General features: G+C 43.5%; 1 protein-coding gene across 2 annotated transcripts in view; it reads right to left on the bottom strand.

The window, feature by feature from the left end:
- The window catches only part of SELP (selectin P), a 62,205-nt gene that overhangs the window by 15,090 nt on the left and 22,535 nt on the right, over nt 1-24,580 (bottom strand). For both annotated transcript variants that reach the window (XM_029231071.1, XM_029231070.1), the window contains 6 exons: nt 15,318-15,408; nt 13,224-13,610; nt 9,879-9,986; nt 8,563-8,748; nt 6,065-6,250; nt 3,258-3,443 (listed from right to left, as the gene is read on the bottom strand). In XM_029231071.1, the coding sequence (XP_029086904.1) occupies nt 3,258-3,443; nt 6,065-6,250; nt 8,563-8,748; nt 9,879-9,986; nt 13,224-13,610; nt 15,318-15,408 (1,144 nt within the window). The remainder of the gene's footprint in view (nt 1-3,257; nt 3,444-6,064; nt 6,251-8,562; nt 8,749-9,878; nt 9,987-13,223; nt 13,611-15,317; nt 15,409-24,580) is intronic.

The following is a 24,580-nucleotide window of genomic DNA, read 5'->3' as shown; positions in this document are numbered from 1 at the left end:
GTGTGTGTGTGTGTGTGTGTGTGTGTGTGTGTGTGTGTGTGTGTGTCCGTCCTTAACATACCGCGGCAGCATGGGGTTAGAAATGATTGTTTGAATTTCATGGTGCTTTGTCACCTGGTAGAAGTCTTGTACGTGTGAAATAGCAGCAGTTGACAGTGGATTGGTATCCTGAAATGCTCACCGCCAAAGAGCTTTAGAGGTGATTTAAAAGGGAACTGGTTCTTTGTTGGGAAAGATAGTGACGCAGCTCATGTTAGTTGCCCCTGGACAGGAGAAGGACTGGCTGCTTCCTTGATACCTTCTTCAGAGATAGACCTAATCACCTTGCCATAAAACAATGACAAGTGATTGGAAATAGGGAAGTGGAGTAAAATACTTTTTCCCCTTCCAGAAGTTCCTTCCACCAACCAAGTGGTGGAAAGGATCTGGGTCCAAAGCCTGCCTCTGTTACTTACTAGCAATGTATCTCTGGACAATAAGCTTTCTGAATCTCAGTTGCTTCATCTATGAAATGGGAGAAAAAACAATCCTTGCCTTGCAGGGATCCTCAGTTATACAAAATAATAATTTAACTAAATCATAGGCAAAAAATAAATTAAAAAATATTTTAACAATCATGACACAAAGTAGGCACATAATGTAACTGGCCATCTGCAGATGCTCTTCCCACCAGTCTCATCCTACAATGACCAGCCCCAGATGACACTACTTGTTCACCTATAAAAAACAGTAAATAAGATCTCATGGTGCTTTGCCACAGCTTATCCATGTGGAGTTTGTGGTGCTAGAGGACTTGATTTGGTTGGAGATCATGCTCTGTGACTATTGGCAAGTCACTTAACCTCTCTGAACCTCAATATGTTCACCTTTAAAATGTGGAGAATAGCATTAAATAGCTCCCAGGATTTTTACAAGGCTAAAAAGTGAAAACACTCTGTATGCAAATGTTAATGGCTGCCAAGATATCCCTCAGCCAATTAGCGAAATAAAACTCAGATTAAACGTATTGGCATTAAAAAATGAAGGCTAAGTGAACGCATGGTTTAGGGTGTTTCTTCTTCACTGTTTGACCTGATTGGGTAGTGTATGATTTTAGACCAGAGACAGTGGTGGTGTGGATGAACCTAGGGCCATTTCCACTGATTTGAACTGCTTGAGGTCTTGAGAGCATTTTCTATTTCTCTTTCTCTCTCTTCCCTTCCTCTCTTCTCCTTTCCAGCTACATTTCACCCCCAACCCCCCAATCTCATCCCTTGGTCGGAAGACCTAGTTATTTTCTGCCACTTGAAAAGTCTTTCTGTATTCAGTGTGGGAGTGGTGGGTAAGGGAGAGCAGGCAAGTCAAGCAGCCTATAAACTGTAAGGACAAATTGGGAGGGTGTTGGTACCATGAGTCCATTTGCAGCTCTTTTGTGGCCTTGCCTTCTGATAGCTCGGGTGGGGATACAGGGGCAAGGGGGACCTTGCAAAGGGAAATTGAGAACACCCTCTCAAGAGCATTACAACAGCTTGTGAGTGCAAGCCTCGTGGTACCTTCCTGCACAGACCACATTTGGGTATTTCACTTGATGCTTGCCCGGCAACAAGAGGAGAAAGTTCAGTCAGAGTAAACAAAGAACTAAAAGCGGAAGGGAAGTGGAAGGTCACAGGAAGCCATGGTGAGTGTGAGCCTCCTTGCTGTGAAACACCCACAGGTGGGCCAGTGTGGGGCAATGAACTGCAATCTGTGCCCTGAACAGCCCAGGGTTGTTCGGAAGGGTGCTAAGCATTGTGACACCCTCCTCAGGGACTCCAAGTTCTTCCCCAAAGCTGTGTGGACTTTGTAGCATATTCAGCCTTCAGTGTAGCCCAGGTGACAGCTGAAGAGCCAAGGCCACAAGCCTCACCTTGGTCTCTGCAGACCCAGCTCAGAAGGCATGCCCATCCCTAGCCCCTGTGGCTTGCCATGCTCTCTTGTGCCTGGGGCTAAAGGACATGCAGTTCTATTGAGTTGGTCAGCCCCTTCGTTCGTTCGTTCGTTCGTTCGTTCATTTACTCACTGTTGACCTAACTTAACAGTAGTGTGTACGTGTGTGTGCATGTGTGTGCTTGTGTGTGATCTGAATAGCAAGTGGTTTCCTTTTTATTAAAAACGTGTTTCTGCCTGCTTTCACTCCTGTTGGAAGTGGGTACGAAGTGAAAAGCAAAGGCGAACAATGCAGAATTGGCTGGTATTTTACCTACCTAATTTTATTATTAAAATTGTATATATATGCATCATAAAAATACTAATCACATGGAGGAAAAAGTGGGAAAATATTGGAAGAATTCATACAAGAAGGGAGAAACATAACCAGTGTCTGTTTTAGGGTTGGGTATTTGGGGGAGGTATTTAAGAGGATTTTTTTGTTTCTCTATTTCCTTATTTTTCTGTAGCTTTTATAAATAAAAATGTTATTTTTTTAAAAGCAGTACTTGCCATAAATGTAAGTAAATAATTGGATACACGGGGTAGAAAAAGGAATGGGGAGTATAAAAAGCGTACATCTGTCCTTCAGTTCCTAAACACAGATGATTAAAACCAGTTCTATTCCACACAGTAACTGCCTTTACTTTATATCAAGTGTAATGCAGACAAATATGCTTATGCTGAATATATATATACTTTGTTTCTTCTGAGAATCCTGTTGACCTTGCATGTACAGATTAGTTTCTTCCTCTTTTCATCAGTCTTCACTTTATCCTAAGTGGATTTCTCCAGTCTTAACACAGATCTTGGAGGATGTTTGCAGCCAGGCACCTGTAAATTCTGCCCCTCCCATTCCACTATTAAAGCCGGGAGCTACCCCCCATTCCACCATTGTACTCCGTGGTTCCTAGGGGCAAAGAGCCAGATCAGTCTTGGAACAGCCATCCTGAGGCTAGCTCTTCCCTCTGGCCTTCTTTCCAGATACTATCTTCAGCCAAGTGAGAACAGTCCACCTGGTTCATAATAGGAGCATTTATGTCCTGGGAAAGGCCCCAGGACAGAGCTGGAACCAGGCCACCACCACACCCCCCTGCCACCTTCCTGTTGTCAGACATCCTGTCGCTTGTGGTACCTGCCTAGCCCCTGAAGGCATTTGCATTTTGGATCCCTGGGTTACGTGATGACAGTGTTTATTCATTTTCCAGTCCATGACAAGTTTCTGTCCCCTAAACAGTTACCGCCTTTAAAATACAGCTTTTTAAAATAAGCCTACAGTTTATTTCCAAGACACTGGAAAGAATTCATTTTACCTTGGCATTCTGGAAAAGGAGCATTCCAGTTCCCCGTATCCAAGCATTGCAGCACACTTGCTCCCACCAGGAGAAAGCCCTCATCACAGGTGAAGCTGCAGGTCGACTGGTACCTAAAGGCACCAAAGGGATGGGAGCAGTCCACCTGGGCCTTGTTTGAGGCTGGAAGATACTGGCACTGCAATGCTAAGGAGTGAGGAAGTGAGAAAGTAAGGGAGTGAGGAAAGTAATAAACAAGTACTCATTGATTTCCACCCCTTAACTCTTTCTAGTGCCAACAAGAGGGATTTCTGAATTGGGCATGTTTAACCTGGAGGACGAGAAAAGTGTCATATAATCCCAATGCCACATGAAGGACTTTAGGAGGAAATGTTGAGCCATCGTTAAGCATTTGGCAATATGTATTCATAGTTTTAAAAATATCGTACTTTTGGACCCAAGAATCTATGCTAAGTATGTAACAAGATGCATATCAAAAATCAGTTCAGAGAATTTTTATCATGATATTATTTGTGAGAGCAAAATATCGAAAATGAACATAAATGCCACTAATTAGAGGCCAAAAATTAACTATCGTGGATCCATGAAAGGAATATGATATATTTCACCTTGGAAAGATATGGGAGGTGTCTCAATGCACAATGTCAAGTGAAAAAGCAGGATAAAAATTATATACACGCCATGATCTCAATCATATAATGCAGATGGCCATAAATGGAGAGAACACACGTATTCTATATATATTAAGTCTTTTCTCATTTTTAAAAGGGGAGCAATAGTTTTAACTACCTCATGGAGTTCGACTAAAATGCTCAATAAATATTATCTATCATTATTATTATTACTAATAGTAGTAGTAGCAGCAGCAAAAGTAGCAGTAATAGTCTTAAAATCATTATAGCTATGCATCCGATGCAGACCTTGAATGTCAGAGTGGAAAACGCTAGGAAGGCCTACCAGGGGAGTTATTGAAACCACATATCTAGATGCTTAAAAGAACAGCCAATTCTCTCTTTTGGGTGATTAGACATTTACCTGACTGGAGACAAGAATGTCTCCAGTGACCCCTAAAGACCCTCTCCTTTTAAGCATGTCAAAGGGCTCTCTGTGTCTTTGTCTCTCAGACAATACCTTCCCAGTACATCCCATTCCCCTCGCTAAGCGTCACCATCACGTTGTATGATGATCTATTCCTCTACTGCCGCACTTTTTTTTCAATTTTTTAACTGTAGTAAAATACACATAGCATAAAACTTATCTTTTACCACTTAACCATTTCTAAGTGTACATTCCAGTGGGATTAAGTACATTCATATTTTTGTGCAACTATCACCACCATCCATCTTCAGAACATCTAACAGCAGCTACCTATTCCTCCTCTAGGCCCCAGCAACAACCATTCCACTTTCTGTCTCAGTGATTCTGACTACTCTAAGTACCTCCTATATGTGGAATCATTCAGTACTTGTCTTTTTGTGATTGGCTTACTACACTCAGCATAATGTCCTTGAGATTCATCCATGTTGTAGCATATGTCAGAATTTCCTTCCTTTTTAAGGTTGAATAATATTCCATTTTATGTATGTATATACCACGTTTTTCTTATCCATTCATCTATGATGGACACTTGGGTTGCTTCCACATTTTAACTGTTATGAATAATGCTGCTATGAACATGGGTGTATACATCTCTCTTCAAGACACTACTTTCAAACCACTGCCTCATTTTAAAATCAGGTATACTTAGACCCAGGGTTCACATAAATTGCTTGGGATCTCACATGAAATGCCAATATTTTCATTCCTGGGACATAAATTCTGTGTGGGGTACCTCTTGTAAAAAAAAAAAAAAACTCGTGATTTCCCTATATCTCAGTTCTTCAAGAGCAAAATATTGAGAACATGAACTATTTAAAGGAGATCACTTTGTAAAATCAGATGAGAGACATATGATTTACAAGGTAATGTTATGATCATTATTTTACCTACATTTGTAAAGCTCATAGCAGTTTTTTAAATAAATTTATTATTTTATTTTATTTATTTTTGGCTGCACTGGGTCTTCGTTGCTGTGCGCAGGCTTTCTTTAGTTGCAATGAGCGGGGGCTACTCTTCGTTGTGGAGCATGGGCTCTAGGCGCCCAGGCTTCAGTAGTTGTGGTGTGCGGGCTCAGTAGTTGTGGCTTGTGGGCTCTAGAGCGCAGGCTCAGTAGTTGTGGCTCACAGATTTAGTTACTCTGTGGCATGTGCGATCTTCCCGGACCAGAAATGGAACCTGTGTCCCCTGCATTGGCAGATGGACTCTTAACCACTGTGCCACAAGGGAAGTCTCTCGTAGCATTTTTAAGCTTGCATTTACACACACTAATCCACAACCACTAGTGAGGCGGGTAAGGGAGATAATAGTACTCTTATTTTGCAGGTGACACTGAGTTTTAGAGAGACCAAATGCTTGTTGCCAGGAAATGACAGAACTGGACTAAATGTCTTGTCATTATCCTTCCACTGTTCCATGCTGTTCCTCATGCATAATTCTTTCCTCCCAGCGCCCCCTCCTTCCTGCCAACTCACGACATCCATGTCAGTCCATGCAGCCCTCGCCTTGCGTTTCAGGATACTGTAATGAACACATTACAGTTACACATTACCTCACTCACCACTTCATCCCGAGTGGCCACACAAAGGGCCTGGCACATAATAGAGTCTTAGTGAATGTTAGAATAATAAATGAATGACAGAACTAAATGCACACGCTGATGCCTTTAATAAGCTGAGAGGCAGGGAAGCAACGTTATGCTATCACAGTACCTTGACAGACTGGGGCTGGCGCTGTCCACTGTCCCAGATCAGCACATCGAACTGTGTCAGCTCCTCTCAGTGTGAAACCCTTAGCACAATGAAAGCTACAGTTGCTGTTGTACTGAAATGCTCTCGAAGACAGGGAGCAATCCATGCTTCCGTGGACAGGACTCTCCAGAGGCTCACAGGCAATGGCTAAACGGAAAAAGTGATTGTCTGATACTGGGCAGTAGAAGGGCTCAATTCTTTCTCAGAAGAGCCCCTTGAGAGATGCTCCATCTTTTCGACCCACACTGTCAGTACATGCAGAACCCTAAATCCTCCTTTTTCAAAAAGAGGTATCTGCCGGGAACACCTTGCCATGCCTCTGTTTACCTGGATCACTCACCTGCCCTTCAAGTCTCAGCTTAGACTTCACTTTCCTTAAGAAGCCTTCCCTGCCCACCCCAGCTTGGGCTAGAAGCTCTTCCAGTGTGCTCCCACAGCCCCTGTTCTTGAGCTGTTCATGCATTATTGTAATTCTGCCCCTCCCCTTAGACGGCAATCTCCTTGAGGCTGGTGTCATTCATCCAGAGTTGTATTCCCAGAGCCTGGAAGTGTTTCGGACATTGAAGGTGCTCTTTAGATATTTATTGGCAATATTTGTGAAATTGGATCTGGAAGGAGGAGATATAGAACGGACTGGACTTTTAAGGAAAAAGCTGGAACAACCTACCTTATTGTTGGCACTCTAATACCGAGCCCTATAAAATGATCCTGAAAGAGCCTTGTCTCTTGAACACAGGATGTTATCCTAAACAGACTTCAATTGCCAAGTGAGTGCAGCCCAAGGTCAGTTCCTGAGCACAATTAAGCCCCGAGTGACCTCAGTTCTGATAAAGACTGGCTTCCTCCTGCTTTTCCTTGACAAAGCATGTCATCTCCAGGATACTTCTGGAGTTTATCAGAGTATAAAGATTACCTGTACACTGTGACCTTAGACCTCTGTTTTTTACAGAATCGGGGCATTTAAGAACCAAAGACCCTCTAGTGTTTCTCTCTTACTTGGCAGATGAGAAAAGTGAGGTTCAGAAATTTTAAATGACATCCCTAAGGTCTTATATGTAGACAGTAGTAGAGCTGGGTTTATAATCCAGGTCTCCCGGAAATTCCCTAATCCAACATTTAATTTCCCCCATATCCTAGTCCCCATTTTTGCTTTATAAGATGAAGGTGTGAGGCAATTACACAGAATTCAGTTTTGTGGTATTAGCTAACTGCCTAGAATTGTGTCATAACCTCTTTTTCAATGCAGTGTTCCTTTGATCCTTTGTCAAAGGCTACCACTGAGGGCTATGATGAGCAATCTCTCTCTGTGTCCTAACAGCCACTCTTCTGACTCCACCTGAAGTATAGGAAGGACACTGACCCACAGCTTCTATACACCAATGAGGCAGGGAGGGAAAAAAGAGGCAGAAACAAAGGCTCTCTGCGAGGTACATTATACAAGCTATTTAATTGTATACTTTTTATATACTTCATCCTCATTGAAGCTCCTTGCAATCCGTAGCTCATTTCATGGAGGAGAAAACCATGCCTCCCGGACGCTGAACAACCTGTTTCAGTGCCAGAGCCTGGAGGAGGTCATCCTGATGTTAAGAGCCCTTGATCTTTCCACCGTGCTGTGACTCCTTCCCGGTGCACTGGGGGCTGCTAATGAAAAATCCTACCCTTGAAGGTTGGCAAGGGTGCAGTCCCCCAGCCAGGGCCAGTGCAACAGAGTGTGTCGCAGCCCCTCACGCGATGGTCAGGTTCACATTCAAATTTGTAGCTGGAGCCATTGCAAAGGCAGTGAGGGGATGGACACAGTCCAGGGTTCCTTTGCTAGGGGCTTCCGGGAGCTGACACTGCGTAGCTGGAGAGAACAACCAAGGACAGAGAGAAAGGTACTAAGGAAGGAGAAAAACCATGCCCACAGCTAGAGAGCAATGGTGAATCCATCTCTGGAAATCCAGGTGGCGCTGGGAATATGTAAGGTTCAGGAGACCCTAGTGATGTTTGTCCAGACTTGTATGTAGTACCAGCCTTCAGGGGGGCCTAAATCTCTTTAAAATAAAAGACTCCTTCAAGCTTTTTCTAATGTCCGTTATTCCCTTTATTGCTATAAACCTGTCCTGGTATTTCTTCTAGTGTCTACTTACAGATGTAGATGCTATCCTTTCCCTCTTACGTGAAATTTATGAATGAGGTCGTTCTGAAATTGCTTGAGGGCAGTGAGTTTTGGGGAAAGGAGGACTTTTAAATTTTGTTTAAAATAAGTAGTAAAATCAGCCTCTTTTTTTTTTTTCTAGAGCCTGACACTCTTTTCCTATCCCAGATGAACACAATCTAGCTGACTGGTAGGTCAAAGGAGAGTCAAGTTGTGGTGATTCAGGCCAGTTTCTCCATAAGCTAGCCAGTTTCATCTGTGCTCCCATCAAGAACCAGGTGCAGTGGACATTATACATCCCCAACTGCCTGAAACTCACCTTGACACACTGGAGCTGGGGCTGTCCACACCCCCGAGGCTGTGCACTGCACCACCTCTGGCCCAACTAATGCAAATCCCTCTTCGCAACTGAAGCTGCAGCTGGACTGGTGCTGGAATGCTTTTGCAGAGTGGAGACAGGTCATGCTTCCTTGCTCAGGAGACGTCAGGGGTGGGCACTGGACAGCTAAAAACAACCACAGAATAATGGCATGAGACCTTAGATTATGCCTAGCACCTTGGAAGCTTTGAGATGCTGCAACAGCTGTCTGCATCTTCCCAAAGTGTCAGGCAGGTGATGAACTTTGGTGGTTAAATGGTACTTTCAATAGCTGTTTGGAAAGATCCAAGCATCCTTTTGTTGTTTACTTTTTAAAGAAGCAAGGTAAAATGATCAAATTAACAATACCCAACCCCTAAATCATTACTGTACTCTGTTCACTTTGCAATTAACAAAGGGAGAAGGACGCTTTTGTATTGCTTTTGCCTGAGAATCAAGAGCTAAACTGACTACCTCACTCCACAGATACAAAATCATGAAAATTAAAATTAGTGTTACTCTGGTTGATGGGTAATAGTCGTCAGCAGAATTTCCCATCTAACGTAGATCCCCATCCTTTCCCTTGTCTATTTTTTTTTTTTTTTTGCGGTACACGGGCCTCTCACTGTTGTGGCCTCTCCCGTTGCGGAGCACAGGCCCCGGATGCGCAGGCTCAGCGGCCATGGCTCACGGGCCCAGCCGCTCCGCGGCATGTGGGATCTTCCCGGACCGGGGCACGAACCCGTGTCCCCCGCATCGGCAGGCGGACTCCCAACCACTGCGCCACCAGGGAAGCCCTCCCTTGTCTTTTAAATGGGGGAAGCTTGTTCTTTCTTTGCGGGCGGAAAGACAATGTCAGGTTTGCTAAAAGCTGAGCTGTTTGTATAACCCACCCAAACGCATCTCCCTGGACTTCTAACCCAACCCGTTCATCTTTAGCTTTGTATTGGTTACATCTTGGGAAATAATCATTCTTTCACTGGTTTTTATTCCCAACAAGCAAAATTAGCCTGAAAGAGTTCTCTTTGTTTTACTGCCTTTTCATTTCCCTTTTACCTTTTGAGATCTGGGGAGGAAATGCTCTCTCTAAGAATAAAGTGTTTTAACACAGAGTGTGTGTCTCTGACAACTTGAGTGAGGCAGACTGACAGATGGTAGAGAGAGGCCCTAGGACTAGCCTTTACTCACTGGAGCAACTCCAACATGATTTTCTCCCTGGCATCGCCTCTAGCACAAGACCAAGGACCACAATACTATCAACAAAATAGTGGCCTCACCATATTCACATTCTGGTCCATAGAATCCAGGGTAACAGGAGCAGGTGTAGTTTCCGATGGTCTCAATGCACTCTCCTTGCTTGCTGCAGGACATATCCTGGCAGGAGGCTGTGTGGTTACAGAAGGGTCAGAATCATGGGCATTCCCAGGAGGTGTGAAGAAAAGCTGGACTCTTATTCCAAGTCACAGACTTGGTCCCACTTGGGTAAGCTTGATCTAGCCAGACAACAGAAAAACCACAGCATCCCATGGAGAGCCAGCTTGTTCCCTGTGAAGGACACTGTCGGAGCCTGCTGGAGCATTCCCTGGCTTCTATTTGAGGCTGCATTTCGTGTTGCCTGAAGAGGGGTTGCCATGTGCGGACACAGAGGGACAAATAGAGCCACCAATACCTGTGTAGACAGTGAAACTCCTCTGTGTGGTACAAAATAGTTGTGGCTTTTAACTAAGTGCGTTCATAGAGTTGTATTATTATGGAAACTCCTATGACAGATATCACAGCATGGAGGTTAGGAACCAGGGGTGGCAGGGGTCATGCATACATAGTCAGAATCCACGCTCCACTCCCTAATATTATGTGGCGTCAGGCAAGTTACTTCTTTGAGCCCAACCTGCCCACTGTTAGGGCCAAAGCTCTTCCATCTTTGGTCTAAGTCTATGCCCGACACCACATGGCGGAGGAGCAGAGGACCTGAATGAGATGTTTAAGACCTACTCATGGTCAAGGACAAATGACCTTATGGGGAGCTGTGTCACAAGTCTAAATATGCCAGATTTAGATGGTACAGAGATGACTGACCTGCCAGGCCCTCCTCACTAAGTCTATGCCACTTGGGTGACAGCACAGAGAAGGGGCAGAGTTTCTTTCCTGTAAGAGACTTGTTGAGGGTGTATGCACTATGCCCTTGGTGGTAGATTAGTATTAGAACTGATACCATGAAAGCACTGAGAGTGTTTTCATTGATGAGGTCATAGCTGGGAGCAAGGTCTGTGGCTGGACTCTTTTCTAGTGGTGTTTCCTAAGCCCAGCCAACCATTGGTCTACATTGGGGTCTATCACAAGAGGAAATCCATATGTCACATAGCAGATTGTGCTATTTGGTCTCTATATTCCCTCTTAACCCTGAGATGCTGTAGCTCTGTAAGCCATGCAGTGTCCTACAGCAGGAAGTTCCAATGGCAGCCAGTGAGTTTGGTTAAGCTGCACTGAACCACTGGGAAGGGTTCCAGGTAAAGAGAAGATGCAGGAAGCAACAGGAGTTCCTAAATGGAAGTTCGGTCCATGTCTTCCACCCTATTCACCTTGACCCACCAGTGCCTTACAGTAATACCTGCCTGCCCTATGCTCTCAGAGCATAAAAATTTTGTTCTAACTGTAGCTTCCTCAGGGTCTCAGAACTCTAGGAATGGCAAAACAGCCAATGTTCTGCATTCTATTCCATTTCAGGGTTTCCAGGCAGGTTAATAACTTATCTATTTCTTGGATCTCCAGGAAAGAACATAATGGTGATTCAATGAATCAATCTTTTTTTTGTTTTCCTTGACACCTTGTTCTGAGATCTAAGAAATCCTGACATTAGGGAATTATTCCAGCTTGTTTTTTCTGTTGCAGTGTAGTGTACCTATCTATTTCTCATCTATCTCCCACAGAGGACTGATGGTTCCCTACATTCTTTACATCTTGGATGGCAAAATGGCAATCAATGCCTAGAGTATCGTATTAGTGGAGGTGGAAGCCAACTGCGTTCGGGTGAAATTGTACCAATTAGTGATGCCTGCCATTGTTGCAGGCTAGAAGAGTGGCCTTGTTCATTATCATTCATGCCAGTAATTTGCAATCTCGTTTCTTCCTTGCAAGCTTTATTGAGGAAGACTGTCTTGCAGAAATGGAGGCTGAAGTTTGAGTGGGGAGGGGAAGCAGTGGCATATTGGAACATCTCGTGGCAGCCAAGATAATCTGATCAGGACAGTTGTAGGGAGGCATAGCCCAGGAAGGGTAGGGAGCTGACTGAGAGAGCAGTAGGATGAGCTAACACTCTCGTAATGTCCACCCTGGCCTATAAAGGACAGGTCATTATTTTATTTATTAAATATAATAATAAGTTATTTGTAAAACGAGATCTGACTACATGACAATGCGTGTATGGATATGCTTCCCCTCAGCTAGGAGGCTGTATGAGGAGAGGGAGAAAGTACAGGGAATACTCTATACTCTGTATTCTGTTCCATTATTGTTGAGGGCTTCTGAGGGGAGGTGTTTATAATCTAACAAATTTAGAACATACATAGCAGAGTGTGGCATCTGTAAGATGATTTATTGAAGAAGAAGCTTCAGAGTATTCAGGACTCTCTTGCCCAGGGCAGTCCATACTCTCCCTAGCTACAGTGTTTGTATGCTACCCAGGGCAAGGTGGGCTCCTCTGGATGGGAAGCCACATCAGAAAGATGGAATCAGTTCTGGCACGAGGCGCATGACCACAGGACGACCAAGCTTTCACGCAGGTCTGCTTACTCTGGAATCTGGAGAGTGGAGAATCAAATATACTCACAGGATCTCACCTTCAGTTACCTCTTCCCTTTCCTCACCCCTCATCCCCTACCAAAGTCCAATGGACCTGGAGATATGTTGCTGTTGAAGGGAATCTGTAAAGCACTGTCATCCTTGGTCATGTTCTCAGATTGCCTCCTGAGAATGTTGAGCAAAGAGTATGGTTGCATATGTGGCTAAAAATACCACCTTTGGAGTAAACATGAGTTTGAAACTGGCTCCATCATCAAGGAACTTAGAATCTTGGGTAGGTTCTTGAATAGCTCTGAGCCTTTCCCTCATCAGCAAAATGAGGGCAGTAGAAGGAGCTGATTGATGAGGTTCTCATGAGGACTAAACGCAACTAATACTAAATAGACTAATGACACATGAACTAATAGTAATGCCTGGAACATACTGGTGTTCGGTAGGTATTAGTTACAACTGTATCTCCTAGAGGCAAGGCCAAGTTCCCTCTCAACTTACACAGTCTCTTATGCTAGGGCACAGTGGTACAAAAAAGCTCTGGACATAAATTTTAGGAGACAAATCTCCTGAGCATCTATTTTATCAATTATAAATTAGAAGGGTGGACCAGATGATATTAACATTTCCTTCTGGCTTCAAAAGGCCAGTTTTCTCTAATCCTGAACTTATATTCTTCAAGGTGCTCAACAATGCTGCTTGATTGACAGTTTACTCTTTGTTTTCATGTCCCTGACTTTGAGACTCAATGTTATTGACTCAGGGGCTATATTAATGAGCCAGGGAAGGCATTTTTTATAAACAGTCGGATTTCAGAGCAGAGAAGGCCCTACCTGTATAGCACAGTGCCCGCTTTTTTTTCCCACAGGGCTCATCATTCCACTTGCCGGGGGCTGACAAACTCTTGATGTAGATCTCCACGCAGTCCTGGTTGTTCTTCTTGTTGTTGGGCTCGTTGTCAGCCCAGTTCTCAGCCTCCTCAGTGAGAGTCTTTTTGGTTCCCACCCAGGTCCATTGATTGTTGATCTTTCGGATCCCAATCCAGTAGTAAGAACTGTAGTAAGGTATGGCCTCATTGAGGTAAGCAATCTCATTTTTATTCTGGATAGCTACTAAATCCGTGTAGTACTTCTGGCAGAATGCCCGGGAATAATTCCATGAATACGATTTGTTGCTGTAGTGATAGGTCCATGCTGCCACTTCTTTCTGGTTAATTAGCTCTAAGTAAAGGAAAGTGTGGGTCAGGTTAGCACCTCATTAGCACCCCTAATGAGAAGGAGATTGTGAGCATAAGTACACTTCTGTGTAGTCAGATGAGTTTGACTAGAAGACAAATACCAAAACCATGACCGTTTTATGTCTAATCTAGTTGTTTTAAGGAAAAAGAGTGGTTTCCATCTTTTACTTGAGAGTATACATGAAGTCAGAATAAGAAAATGTCCTCTTCTGAGGATCCTTGGTATTCAAGAGCTGGAACCATAGGATACCAGAGTTGGAAGGGACCGTAGAGGTCATCTAATCTTCTCCTTTTATGAATGGAGGAGACATTGAATAATGTGCCCAAGCCCAGAGTAAATGACATGTAAAATGTCTCAATGGCTGCCTCATATCTCCAGGTGCTACCTCTTCACGGGGAAAGTAAGATGCTTTATGATGTGGCACCTACCTGCTGGTGCAGCCTCATCACCCACCATATTTACTTTTTTAGCAAAACGTTAAGTCCCACTTCCATGCCTTTGCACGTGCTCTTGCTGCTTTTCTGGCTGCCATGCCCGCTGAGGCGTGGTAACCTTCCTCCCCTATTTTCCTGACTTCTCCAGGTGGGCTTGGTATTCAGCTCCCACTGCGACCTTCTCTGTCTCCACCTCCCCTACTGCCATGTATTGCAGCATCTGTCTATATGACATGGGTCGCATGTGCTAGATTTTGAATCCTGATGGTGGTCTCTTTTTACCCCTGGATTCTTAACACCAAGCACGGAGCCTGGCACTTAACAGGCATTCGCTCCATACTTGTTGGGTGAAACACAACAGGTTTGTGGCAGAGGCTCATTGTACCTCCCGGTTTGCAATCTTACACTTCATCCCACTGCTCTGGGCTGTTTCCCTTCGATAAATTACTTCCTCCATCTCTGCTTACTCACTTGTTAAAACAGAGCTTAAAACAGGCCTTTTAAAGGGATGTTTGTGAACTCAAATGAAATAAAGAATGTGCCCCTTAAAGGTATAAAGGGTATTATGATGCGAGGTATTGTTATCCTAGCCGGTGGGAGTTCACCCCAGCCAGAAGAGGCCAGTTCCCATGTGAAGAGGTGTACAATGTAAGCAATCAAACCTGGAAATGGCTCTATTTCCTGTTTATAAAGTCTTGTTTCTATTCAACCTTCTTCCCTGCTGCCCACAAGAGGGTCGTTTCCATTTGTCCCTCCCTCACAGGCACCTCTGTGGCATTTTTTTGCCTGAAGACTTAATTCTGATGTCACCAGGGCTGCATATTGGCTTGCATGGCCTCTAGGCAATTTTGCCTTTGGAGTTCCCTTCCTCGATAATAAAATATTAAAAACTGTATTTTCTAACTGCACTGGTATAAAGATGAACATATTAGTATTATACACTAAAACATTTTGGGGGGGCCTAGAAGGAAATGATTTTTAAAGAAATTAAAGCATTTTTACGGGTCCCTAAAAGTAATGTGGGCCTGTGTCTATTGAGTCTAATGGATAAATTGGCCCTGGGTATATATGTGTACGGTCTTCCTGAAGCCTTTTCTACCAATAGGATGGTGTCAGGTGCACTTTTCCTCCAGGAATGTGGGCTTGAACTGTTTTCTAATGCCGCATAACAACCGGCTACCATCCTTAACTTCTCCCATTTGGAGAAGTCACCCTAATCACTGAGGGCCAGGTGAAGGGTTAGCATAAACTTTACCAGAGATGAGGGCACCGAAGCAAAAGAGTTGGGTGGTTCTGAAGACCACTCTCTGAAATCTCCAGTTCCAGATGGCTTTTAGGCAGCTGGCCTGTAATAAGAAAAGAAAACTTCCTTTTAGTATCCATGTGCAATCACTGTGGCCAAACAATTCTAGTTAATAATCATGGTATTGAGTTACAATCCTGCCTGTTTCCATTAGGGGGTGGCTCAAGCCTTCTACTCCCTTTTTATTTCTCACTGCTCTGCTTGAGTCCTACCCCAGTTGGACACTGCACCAAGGCTCAGGACAAAATTCATTTCTTCATTCATTCAACAAATATTTATTGAGTAACTACTTTGTGCCACTAGTATTTGCTTTTCTGACATATTTTGTAATATGTATGTAAATAAACACTGTCATTATTATTATGCAATAATTTCCCTTTAAGAACTGGTATGCCATACCCAAGAGTACTAAGAAGTCACACAGAAACTCCATGATCCATACAGTTGTCTGACCTATACTTTGATGCACAGAGCATCAACTAATTGTGCTGTGCTATGTCATCTATCCTGTATTATTGACCTATGTTTTCTTTTCTTGCTTTATCATTTCAGCATATATCTATAATATTATCCAATGCTTAATGTATACATGTATATATACATACGTATTTAATTTTTATTAATATATGAATAATAAACTTATTTCCCTTGGATCTATAGCAAGTATGATTTCTCATGAGCTCCCTTCTGTTGGGATTTCATCAAATCTATTAACATTTTTAAAGCGTTTTTAGACAAATAAGTTCTGTAAATGTTCATCCAACACCCTCATGTTACACATGAAAATACTGAAGGTTGAAGAGTCTAAAGTAACATTCAAAAGGACAGAAGCAGAGCCTGACTTTGAAACAAGAGCCTTTTCCACTTTACTTTCTTACTTTTGTAGACCTCCAGGCTTTCGAATCCATGCTTCGTTGTTGTCGATGATAGAGTATGTGACATGACCAAGCCTAGCTGCCGCATCTGTACTCATCCAGAGCTACCCCAATATAACCACCAACATAAAAATTGTGCGTTTGCTTTGCAACTGAAGCTTTATTGCTCTTCCAGCCAGATTGCTACCCCAGACCCTTCCCATATAGAAATTCTCAGTTGCCACAGCTGGGCTCCAGAGATGGATGATGTAGGCTGTATGGGGAGGGTGGGTGGTGGTAGTGTGCGTGTGCACGTGCACAGTGCATATACACTGTTGACTACAGCCAGACCAGACAGTGAGGTGGATACCACTCAGATCAGTGCAAGTCTCCCAGACAGTGGGGTTATCTTTGTATAAGCAGCCTGGCACTTTTCCATCTAGGAGTTTCTGAATATTGGCTTTAATAAGCAGGCACATTTTGTGTTCTTATGAACTAGGACACTGATCAACTGGCCTCTGCAGGACCTATTATCAAACACTGGGAGTATAATAATGTTATGATTTATGGTGCTGTTTATTTGCACAGGAAGCATGGTGATAATCCCTTAGCGGAAACTTAATCCCATGGAACTCTCTGTGGATTGTATTATATCACCAGCTATTATTAGTACCATATTTCTATTCAGTACCCAAAGAGTACCATGCCAGGTTCTATAGCAGAGATCTTTAAATCAGAATGAGCCTGGCTTCCCAAGGGGTACACGGACAAGGAAGATTTAAGTAAATCTGTGTTCAGATTCTCAACTCCAACATGTGCACTTTCCTAAAACCAATCTGACTACAAATGTGTCCTTCTCCCATTTTGTAAAAGAAATCATACCTTTTATAACTTGACTCTTATTTATCATTGCCTCTGTATGTAAAAAATCAGTGGGTGTGCCAAACAGAGACCATCCAAAATATTGGTTTAGATCTTGACAACTTGAATGCTTCAAATGATAGTGTAACAAATCTGTTTCAAGTCCAGGGGTTTCCATTTCTCTCTTTTCATCAGCTTTGATGAAGACCCACTTAAGTTGTCAGATGCTAGACCATTGACTACATGTTGATAATACATCACTATGTAATTTGGGACATGAAACTTGGAAGGAATTCAAAGAATTGAGAGACATTGCTATAATAAGCTTCCATTTCCATTTACTTAGTCATATGAATAAAAGTCCTTAATGCTTAAAAATCCTCAAAAAACGAAATTTAGGAATAGAATTGATGCTGAACTTGTTTGATTGTATCAATAAATAATATTCATACAAGGTTACATGAATAGGGAAAAAGCCCCTCTTCTCATGTAGAGATGCATCTTCAACGGCATTTTAAATAGGGAAGTTTAAATTACTTATCAAAATTTGTAGTATGTTTATGCTATTTTACTTAATTGTGCACTAAAAGTAATTGTCATGGTAACTCAGTCAAAAAGGTGAAAAACTTAGCAGAGATTTATGGTTTCAGAAAATTGCATCTTTTACATTTCAACTTAATTATGTTTTTATTTGTGTAAAGAAGTATGATATAGTGATCAATAAAATACTTTAACCTTAAAAATGAATTAAATTCTGTAGAGGAAGTGAAATAGAAATAGGTATTAAAGAAGAGAAAATGAATAATATAAAATTCCCTATTATTAGAAACTAGTTTATGTTTTTTAAAGTGATAAGTGTTATCAGATCACTATGGTATTTTATTCCATTGGACAAATTCTAGGAAATGATGTTATATTTATTTACTGTAAAAGGCCAATCTTTATAATGTACTGGAAATTCCATCTTTTATTTAAAAACTTACGATGAAAAATTTTAGCTCTCCACTTAGAAAGGTTCAAGAGGTTATTTAGTTTTTCAGGATTTTTTTGGAGGTACAGAAGCACAACTATTGCTGGTGAAGAGCACAGCAGTGTAGCCTAATGAAGAGGACCTCAATATTTGCCTTTGAAACTCTACTGCGTTTCTTCTCGGGTAGATTGGAGGAGGATCGCAGTGTTTTTAATCTAGTGGTGCTCTTCCTGTGCCCTTAGAAAGTGGTTTTCTTCCTGTAGAGAGTATTTCTAGGGGTTTCTCTGGCTTTGGGACCAGCTCAAGGAAGTGTGTTGGGACAGTGACCAGGTGAGGCTCCTATTTCCCTACCTCCATTCCCAACTCCTCCCACTATCCCAACAGAGCTGTTTTATGTTTTAACTTGTTTGTTTAAACTTTTCAGTATGGTTTGGTTTAAACAAAATAGAGAGAGAGAGAGAGTGCTAGTTTTGAACATTTTAAGGTTTTAGAGGACTGGTAAGTGCTTCTGATCAAGACACAATATCTAAGAAAGGAAAATGCAAGTCATTGTGTGTCCCCGACTTTAATCTGACCATACTTTTCTGTTTTTAAAAATCAAATACCAAGAATCACCTCTCATAGAATGTTTGAGAGCTGTAGGAAACCGTAAAGATTACTCCAAATCAATTAGGCATTTCTCCAGCATTCTTCAGCAGGTCTTTTGGACCATGGATGCTCAAGATGGGACCGCCATCACTGCCTATCACTGAGACTCAGCGAATTGAGATGATTTGCCGAAGCTTCCGCACCAGAATGTATATTGGGTTAAGACAGTGATTCTTATTTTCACAGAACTCGTGTACTCCTTTGAAAGTCTGATAAAAGCCATAGTCAGGATTCTTTTTTTAAAAAATTGCAGGCTTGCCACTTTTTAGACAATTTCAGAAGGTTCATGGACCCCAAGTTCAAATCTCTGTGTTAACTATAAGGCAGCACCTTGACTCACTGGCAACGGACAAGGGTTTTGTGTGTGGGTGTGGAGGACGAATGATGCTTAAAAATCTTCATTCGAGTAATAATTTCCCTCTGAAACTTCCTTGGGGTGGGTAAGCCTTCTCACATCTGCCCCTGCTCTCAGTGTCATCTTTAGGACAGGGGTCTACATTGGTGAAGAGTTAAGAACTCTGTCCTGGTGTTTGTTACTAAACAAGTTAAGTGTTGAAACACAAGGAAATGCCTCTCTAGAGGAGCAGCCGTGTGCTCTGCTAATTTTTACTTTAATGTTCTTTGGCAACCTGCTTCAAACTGGAAGTCACTGGGAAGGAGTCTGAGATGGGGTTATTAGAATAACATCCTGTGCTTGTGTAAACCTTCATGAAGGCTGCTTTGCACCGTGGTAATCTTTAATTTTACTTTTCAAATAACTAAAAGTGATTGCAGGGTGAAGAGAGAGGCAGAGACAAAGTAGAAGGAGCCAGAAGTGTTTTTCCCTCGACCTTTGCATAGAAAGAGGTAGTAAATGCCAGTAGGAATCCCATGGCTGCCAGCATTCTGGGTGGCTTATAAAGTAGGCAGGAATTGTACCATAGAAAGGCGATGGGGGGGCGGAGTCAACATGGCATACTATGAGGATGTGGAATTCGCATCTCTGCACAACTAGGGCACCTACCAGGCACCGGTGGGGGACCACGGATACATAAGGGGACGGGAGGAACCCCCAGCAACCGGGTAGGACATGGTGCATTGGGGGGAGTGTGGGGGGAGGAGTAGTGGAGGCGGGACAGGACTGGTGCCCCTGCGGGGCGGCTAGGGGAGGGGAAGGGATCCCACACCTGAAGGGGGAAATTGGGGGACCATTGGGAGGGCAGAGGATCAAAAGGGAGCATGGCCAGTTTTCCCCTGCCCACTTGGGCCCCCGGGAGCCTGTTGAGATCCCAGGCCTGATCCTCTGCCCACCTAGGCCCCCTCCAGCCACGCGGGTCCTGAGGGAGTGGAAGGGAGGGAAGGGGGAGCAAAAGTAAAGGCCAGACCTCCGGGACCCGGACCCCTGAGGGGTGGCTGGGGGAGGGGAGGAGTTCCTACACCCAGCGGGACCCACCCACGGTTAGGGGTCCAGCGGGATGGGGGAGACCCTGGGAGGGGGATGGTGGTGGAGGGGCGCAGAGGGACAGAAGGGAAAGCAGCCAGAGCTTTCCCTGTCCGCATAGGCACCGGGGAGCCTGTTGGGCTCTCAGACCTAATCCTCTGCCCTCGGAGCCTCCCGCAGAGCCCAAGACCCGCCCCTACACCCCCACCCAGGGCCCTACCTCTGCACTCGGAGACCCCCTCTGCGACGCCCTCCAATGTGCTGGGCCTAAACCCCACCCACACACCCTCACCCAGGACCTTGTCTCCAAACTGGGCAACTCCACACTCCAGTGCTCCACACTCCCCTTCCGCACAGGTCCTAAGCAGAGGCCCCGCCCCATGCTTGAACTCGCACTGCTTAGGCCCTGCCCCCAAGGCCTTTTCCGGCTGCATGGGTCCTGAGCCTAGGCCCCGCCCACCCCTAAGGGGTGCTACTGGCACAAAAACAGAAATATAGATCAATGGAACAAGATAGAAAGCCCAGAGATAAACCCACGCACATTTGGTCACCTTATCTTTGACAAAGGAGGCAAGAATAAACAGTAGAGAAAAGACAGCCTCTTCAATAAGTGGTGCTGGGAAAAATGGACAGCTACATGTAAAAGAATGAAATTAGAACACTCCCTAACACATACACACAAATAAACTCAAAATGGATTAAAGACCTACATGTAAGGCCAGACACTATAAAACTCTTTGAGGAAAACAGAGGCATAACACTCTATGACATAAATCACAGCAAGATCCTTTTTGACCCACCTCCTAGAGAAATGGAAATAAAAACAAAAATAAACAAATGGGACCTAACGAAGCTTAAAAGCTTTTGCACAGCAAAGGAAACCATAAACAAGATGAAAAGACAACCCTCAGAATGGGAGAAAATATTTGCAAATGAAGCAACTGATAAAGGATTAATCTCCAAAATTTAGAAGCAGCTCATGCAGCTCAATATCATAAAAACAAACAACCCAATCCAAAAATGGGCAGAAGACCTAAACAGACATTTCTCCAAAGAAGATATACAGGTAGCCAACAAACACATGAAAGAATGCTCACCATCACTAATCATTAGAGAAATACAAATCAAAACTACAATGAGGTATCACCTCACACCAGTCAGAATGGCCATCATCAAAAAATCTACAATCAATAAATGCTGGAGAGGGTGTGGAGAAAAGGGAACCCTCTTGCACTGCTGCTGGGAATGTAAATTGATACAGCCACTATGGAGAACAGTATGGAGGTTCCTTAAAAAACTACAAATAGAACTACCATACGACCCAGAAATCCCACTACTGGGCATATACCCTGAGAAAACCATAATTCAAAAAGAGTCATGTACCAAAATGTTCACTACAGCTCTACACACAACAGCCCGGCCATGGAAACAACCTAACTGCCCATCATCGGATGAATGGATAAAGAAGATGTGGCACATATATACAATGGAATATTACTCAGCCAGAAAAAGGAACGAAATTAAGTTGTTTGTAGTGAGGTGGATGGACCTAGAGACTGTCATACAGAGTGAAGTAAGTCAGTCAAAGAGAAGAACAAATACTGTACGCTAACACATATATATGGAATTTAAAAAAGCGGTACTGATGAACCTAGTGGCAGGGCAGGAATAAAGACGCAGATGTAGAGAACAGACTTGAGGGAACAGGCAAGGGGGACGGGGAAGCTGGGATGAAGTGAGAGAGTAACATTGACATATATGCACTACCAAATGTGAAATAGATAGCTAGTGGGAAGCAGCCACATAGCACAGGGAGATCAGCTCGGTGCTTTGTGACCACCTAGAGGGGTGGGATAGGGAGGGCGGGAGGGAGGGGAGGCTCAAGAGGGAGAGGATATGGGGATATATGTATACATATAGCTGATTCACTTTGTTGTACAGCAGAAACTGGGAGGGGAGGCTCAAGAGGGAGGAGATATGGGGATATATGTATACATATAGCTGATTCACTTTGTTGTACAACAGAAACTAACACAACATTGTAAAGCATTTGTACTCCAATAAAGATGTGAAAAAAATTTAAAAAAGAAAGAAAGAAAGAAAGGTGATTCTGTTCTCCTGTCTATGTTGTAGACCACAGCCTTGCACTTTTAGAGGCACAACCTACAGTGTCCCTCCCTAGACCCTCTGTCCTCTGCCTAGGCCCTGTCTGATTTCTCTCCTTCCTTTACAGTTCAGTTTCTTAATTTCCTTGCCTCCCCTTTCCTCTCCAGGCCCCAGTCCCACCAGACTACACAACCGCTCCTTATGACTTTACCCCTGACTCCTAATTACCAAACCCAATGAAGTCTTTCCATCATTATCTCCCTTGACCTTTCTGCAGCAATAAATATTACTATTTCCTTTTGCTTAAAATGCTTCCCTTGGTTCTTCTCTCGTTTCTTTTCTGACATCTTGAGCAACTGTTCCGAGTCTTCTCTTGAATCCACATCAACCGTCTTGCAGAGGTAGAGATAGAGATTCCCCTGGGTTCCTACTTCCCTGGCCCTATTCTCTTATCACTCTTCTGCTTTTCTAGGGCCTCCTTATGGTCGTCTGTTTGCCAGTGGCTCTCCATCAGCATCTCCATCCCTGACTTTCCTCCTGAGCATGAAGTCTGCAATCCAAATGCAAAACAAACATAGGAGCACACGCGGCTGGAGGCAGCTGCTGGCAGAGGCTTCTCAGGGCAAGGGGTATGACTTACTCATGTCTGAACCCTAGCCATAATAGAGAGCATATGCTTAATCCTTAGTAAATATGTTATAGACGAATGAATGAATAAGTGAAAAATGGCAAGGGAATGACTGAAAGTAAGACAGAGGCGTGCTGAATGGGAAAATGTTGAAGAAATATGTGATAATTAGAACTAAGCACAGTATGGGTACAGCAGTGATCGTATCAAATGTAAAAGTGTATTATGATTAGGTAGAAGAGTATAATACGGCTGTGCAAAAAAAAAAAAAATGTTCTCGGCACTTGGTCTCATTCTCTTTGAGTATGAGAGAAACAAGGGGCATGATGGCTCACATCCCATGTGAGAGAACAAAGGAGAAGGACTCAAACTCCATGCGGGTGGCAGATGGGGAGAAGTGGAGGAGAAGTGGGGGAATCAGGACCTATCATAGCTGGTGTGTCTCAGGAAAGCCTGGAGAGGCATCAAATAGTGGCAGCTCTTAGAAGAGGGAGAGGTGAAGGCAAATTCCATGTAACTCTCTGGAGTGGGTGTGTCCCTTTGAAAGGCTCCAGCACCGAAGAAGGCTCATGTAAGGGATACATGTTCTTATGAACAGACAGTATCACTGGCCCTGAGCCCCATAAGCTACCTGCCCACAGAGACCTTGAAGTCCTCCATCAGGTGGGACCAGGGAGGGAAGACCAAGGATCCCTTCGCATCAATCTGCCATCAAATCCTATTGACTTTACCTTCTGATGAGATACCTGGACATTCTGCAGATTTCCACTTTATTGCTGCAGCATTAATTCAGACATTATCATTTCCTTCCTGGACCAGAGAAATCATCTTGTCACTGGTCTCTTCTCCTCAAGATTACCCATCTCCAGTTCTTTATCTCTAATGCTGTCTGAATGATATTCCTAACACAAAATCTGATCATATTGCTTCACTACTTAAAATCCATCAGCTGTTCCTACTCCCTGAGCAGTACATACCAGCTCCTTAAGATGACACTGTGAGGCTCTTCAAGACGAGACTTCTTCCTACTTGTCTAGTCCCATCTCCTGCCATTACTCCTCAATTACACCCTGCCCCCACCACAATTCTACGGTGCATTTATAACACGACATCTTGTACTTTCCAGAATGCACAGTATGTTCCCCATGTTCTCTTTATGCCCAGGGCACCCTCTCCTTCTGTGGATGCCTAGCTCTAAAAGTCCAAGAGTCTCCTCCTCAAAGGAGCCTTCCCTATTACCAATCCCTTCCTCCCTACTCCAAGATAGGCACGCCCTTGTTATTGCCTGTGTTCTTTCCCATTATTTATTTCAATAACTATTGATTTATTAAGTGCCTACAATGTGTCAGGCACTGTTATAGGCACTGGCAATTAAAATGATAAAAGAAGACACGATTCCTTTCCTCATGAAATGTACATTCTGTGGGAGACAGACAATGAAACAAACACCAATATATACACAACAGTACTGAACGAGTAAACATAAAAAATAGAAGACAGTGATAAGTGCTAGGTAGAGAATTAAAGCCAGGTTATGTGATAGAGGGACGGGGTGCTTATATTAGACAGGGAGGGAGGTCAGGGAAGACCTCTCTACAAAGGTGACATTTAAGCTGAGAGCAGAATGACCAGAAGAAACCAGTGAGAAGCAGGAGGAAAAGCATTAAAGACAGAAGGAAATGCTAATGTGAAGGCTTTAAGGTGGAAGGAAAATGTGGAGTGTTCAAA

This window comes from Monodon monoceros, unplaced genomic scaffold (genome assembly GCF_005190385.1).
Source record: "Monodon monoceros isolate NGI ecotype Baffin Bay Population unplaced genomic scaffold, NGI_Narwhal_1 Super_Scaffold_18, whole genome shotgun sequence".
Classification (NCBI taxonomy): Eukaryota; Metazoa; Chordata; class Mammalia; order Artiodactyla; family Monodontidae; genus Monodon; species Monodon monoceros.
Note: the sequence above shows the minus strand (reverse complement) of the source record. Positions and strands in the feature narration are given on the sequence as shown.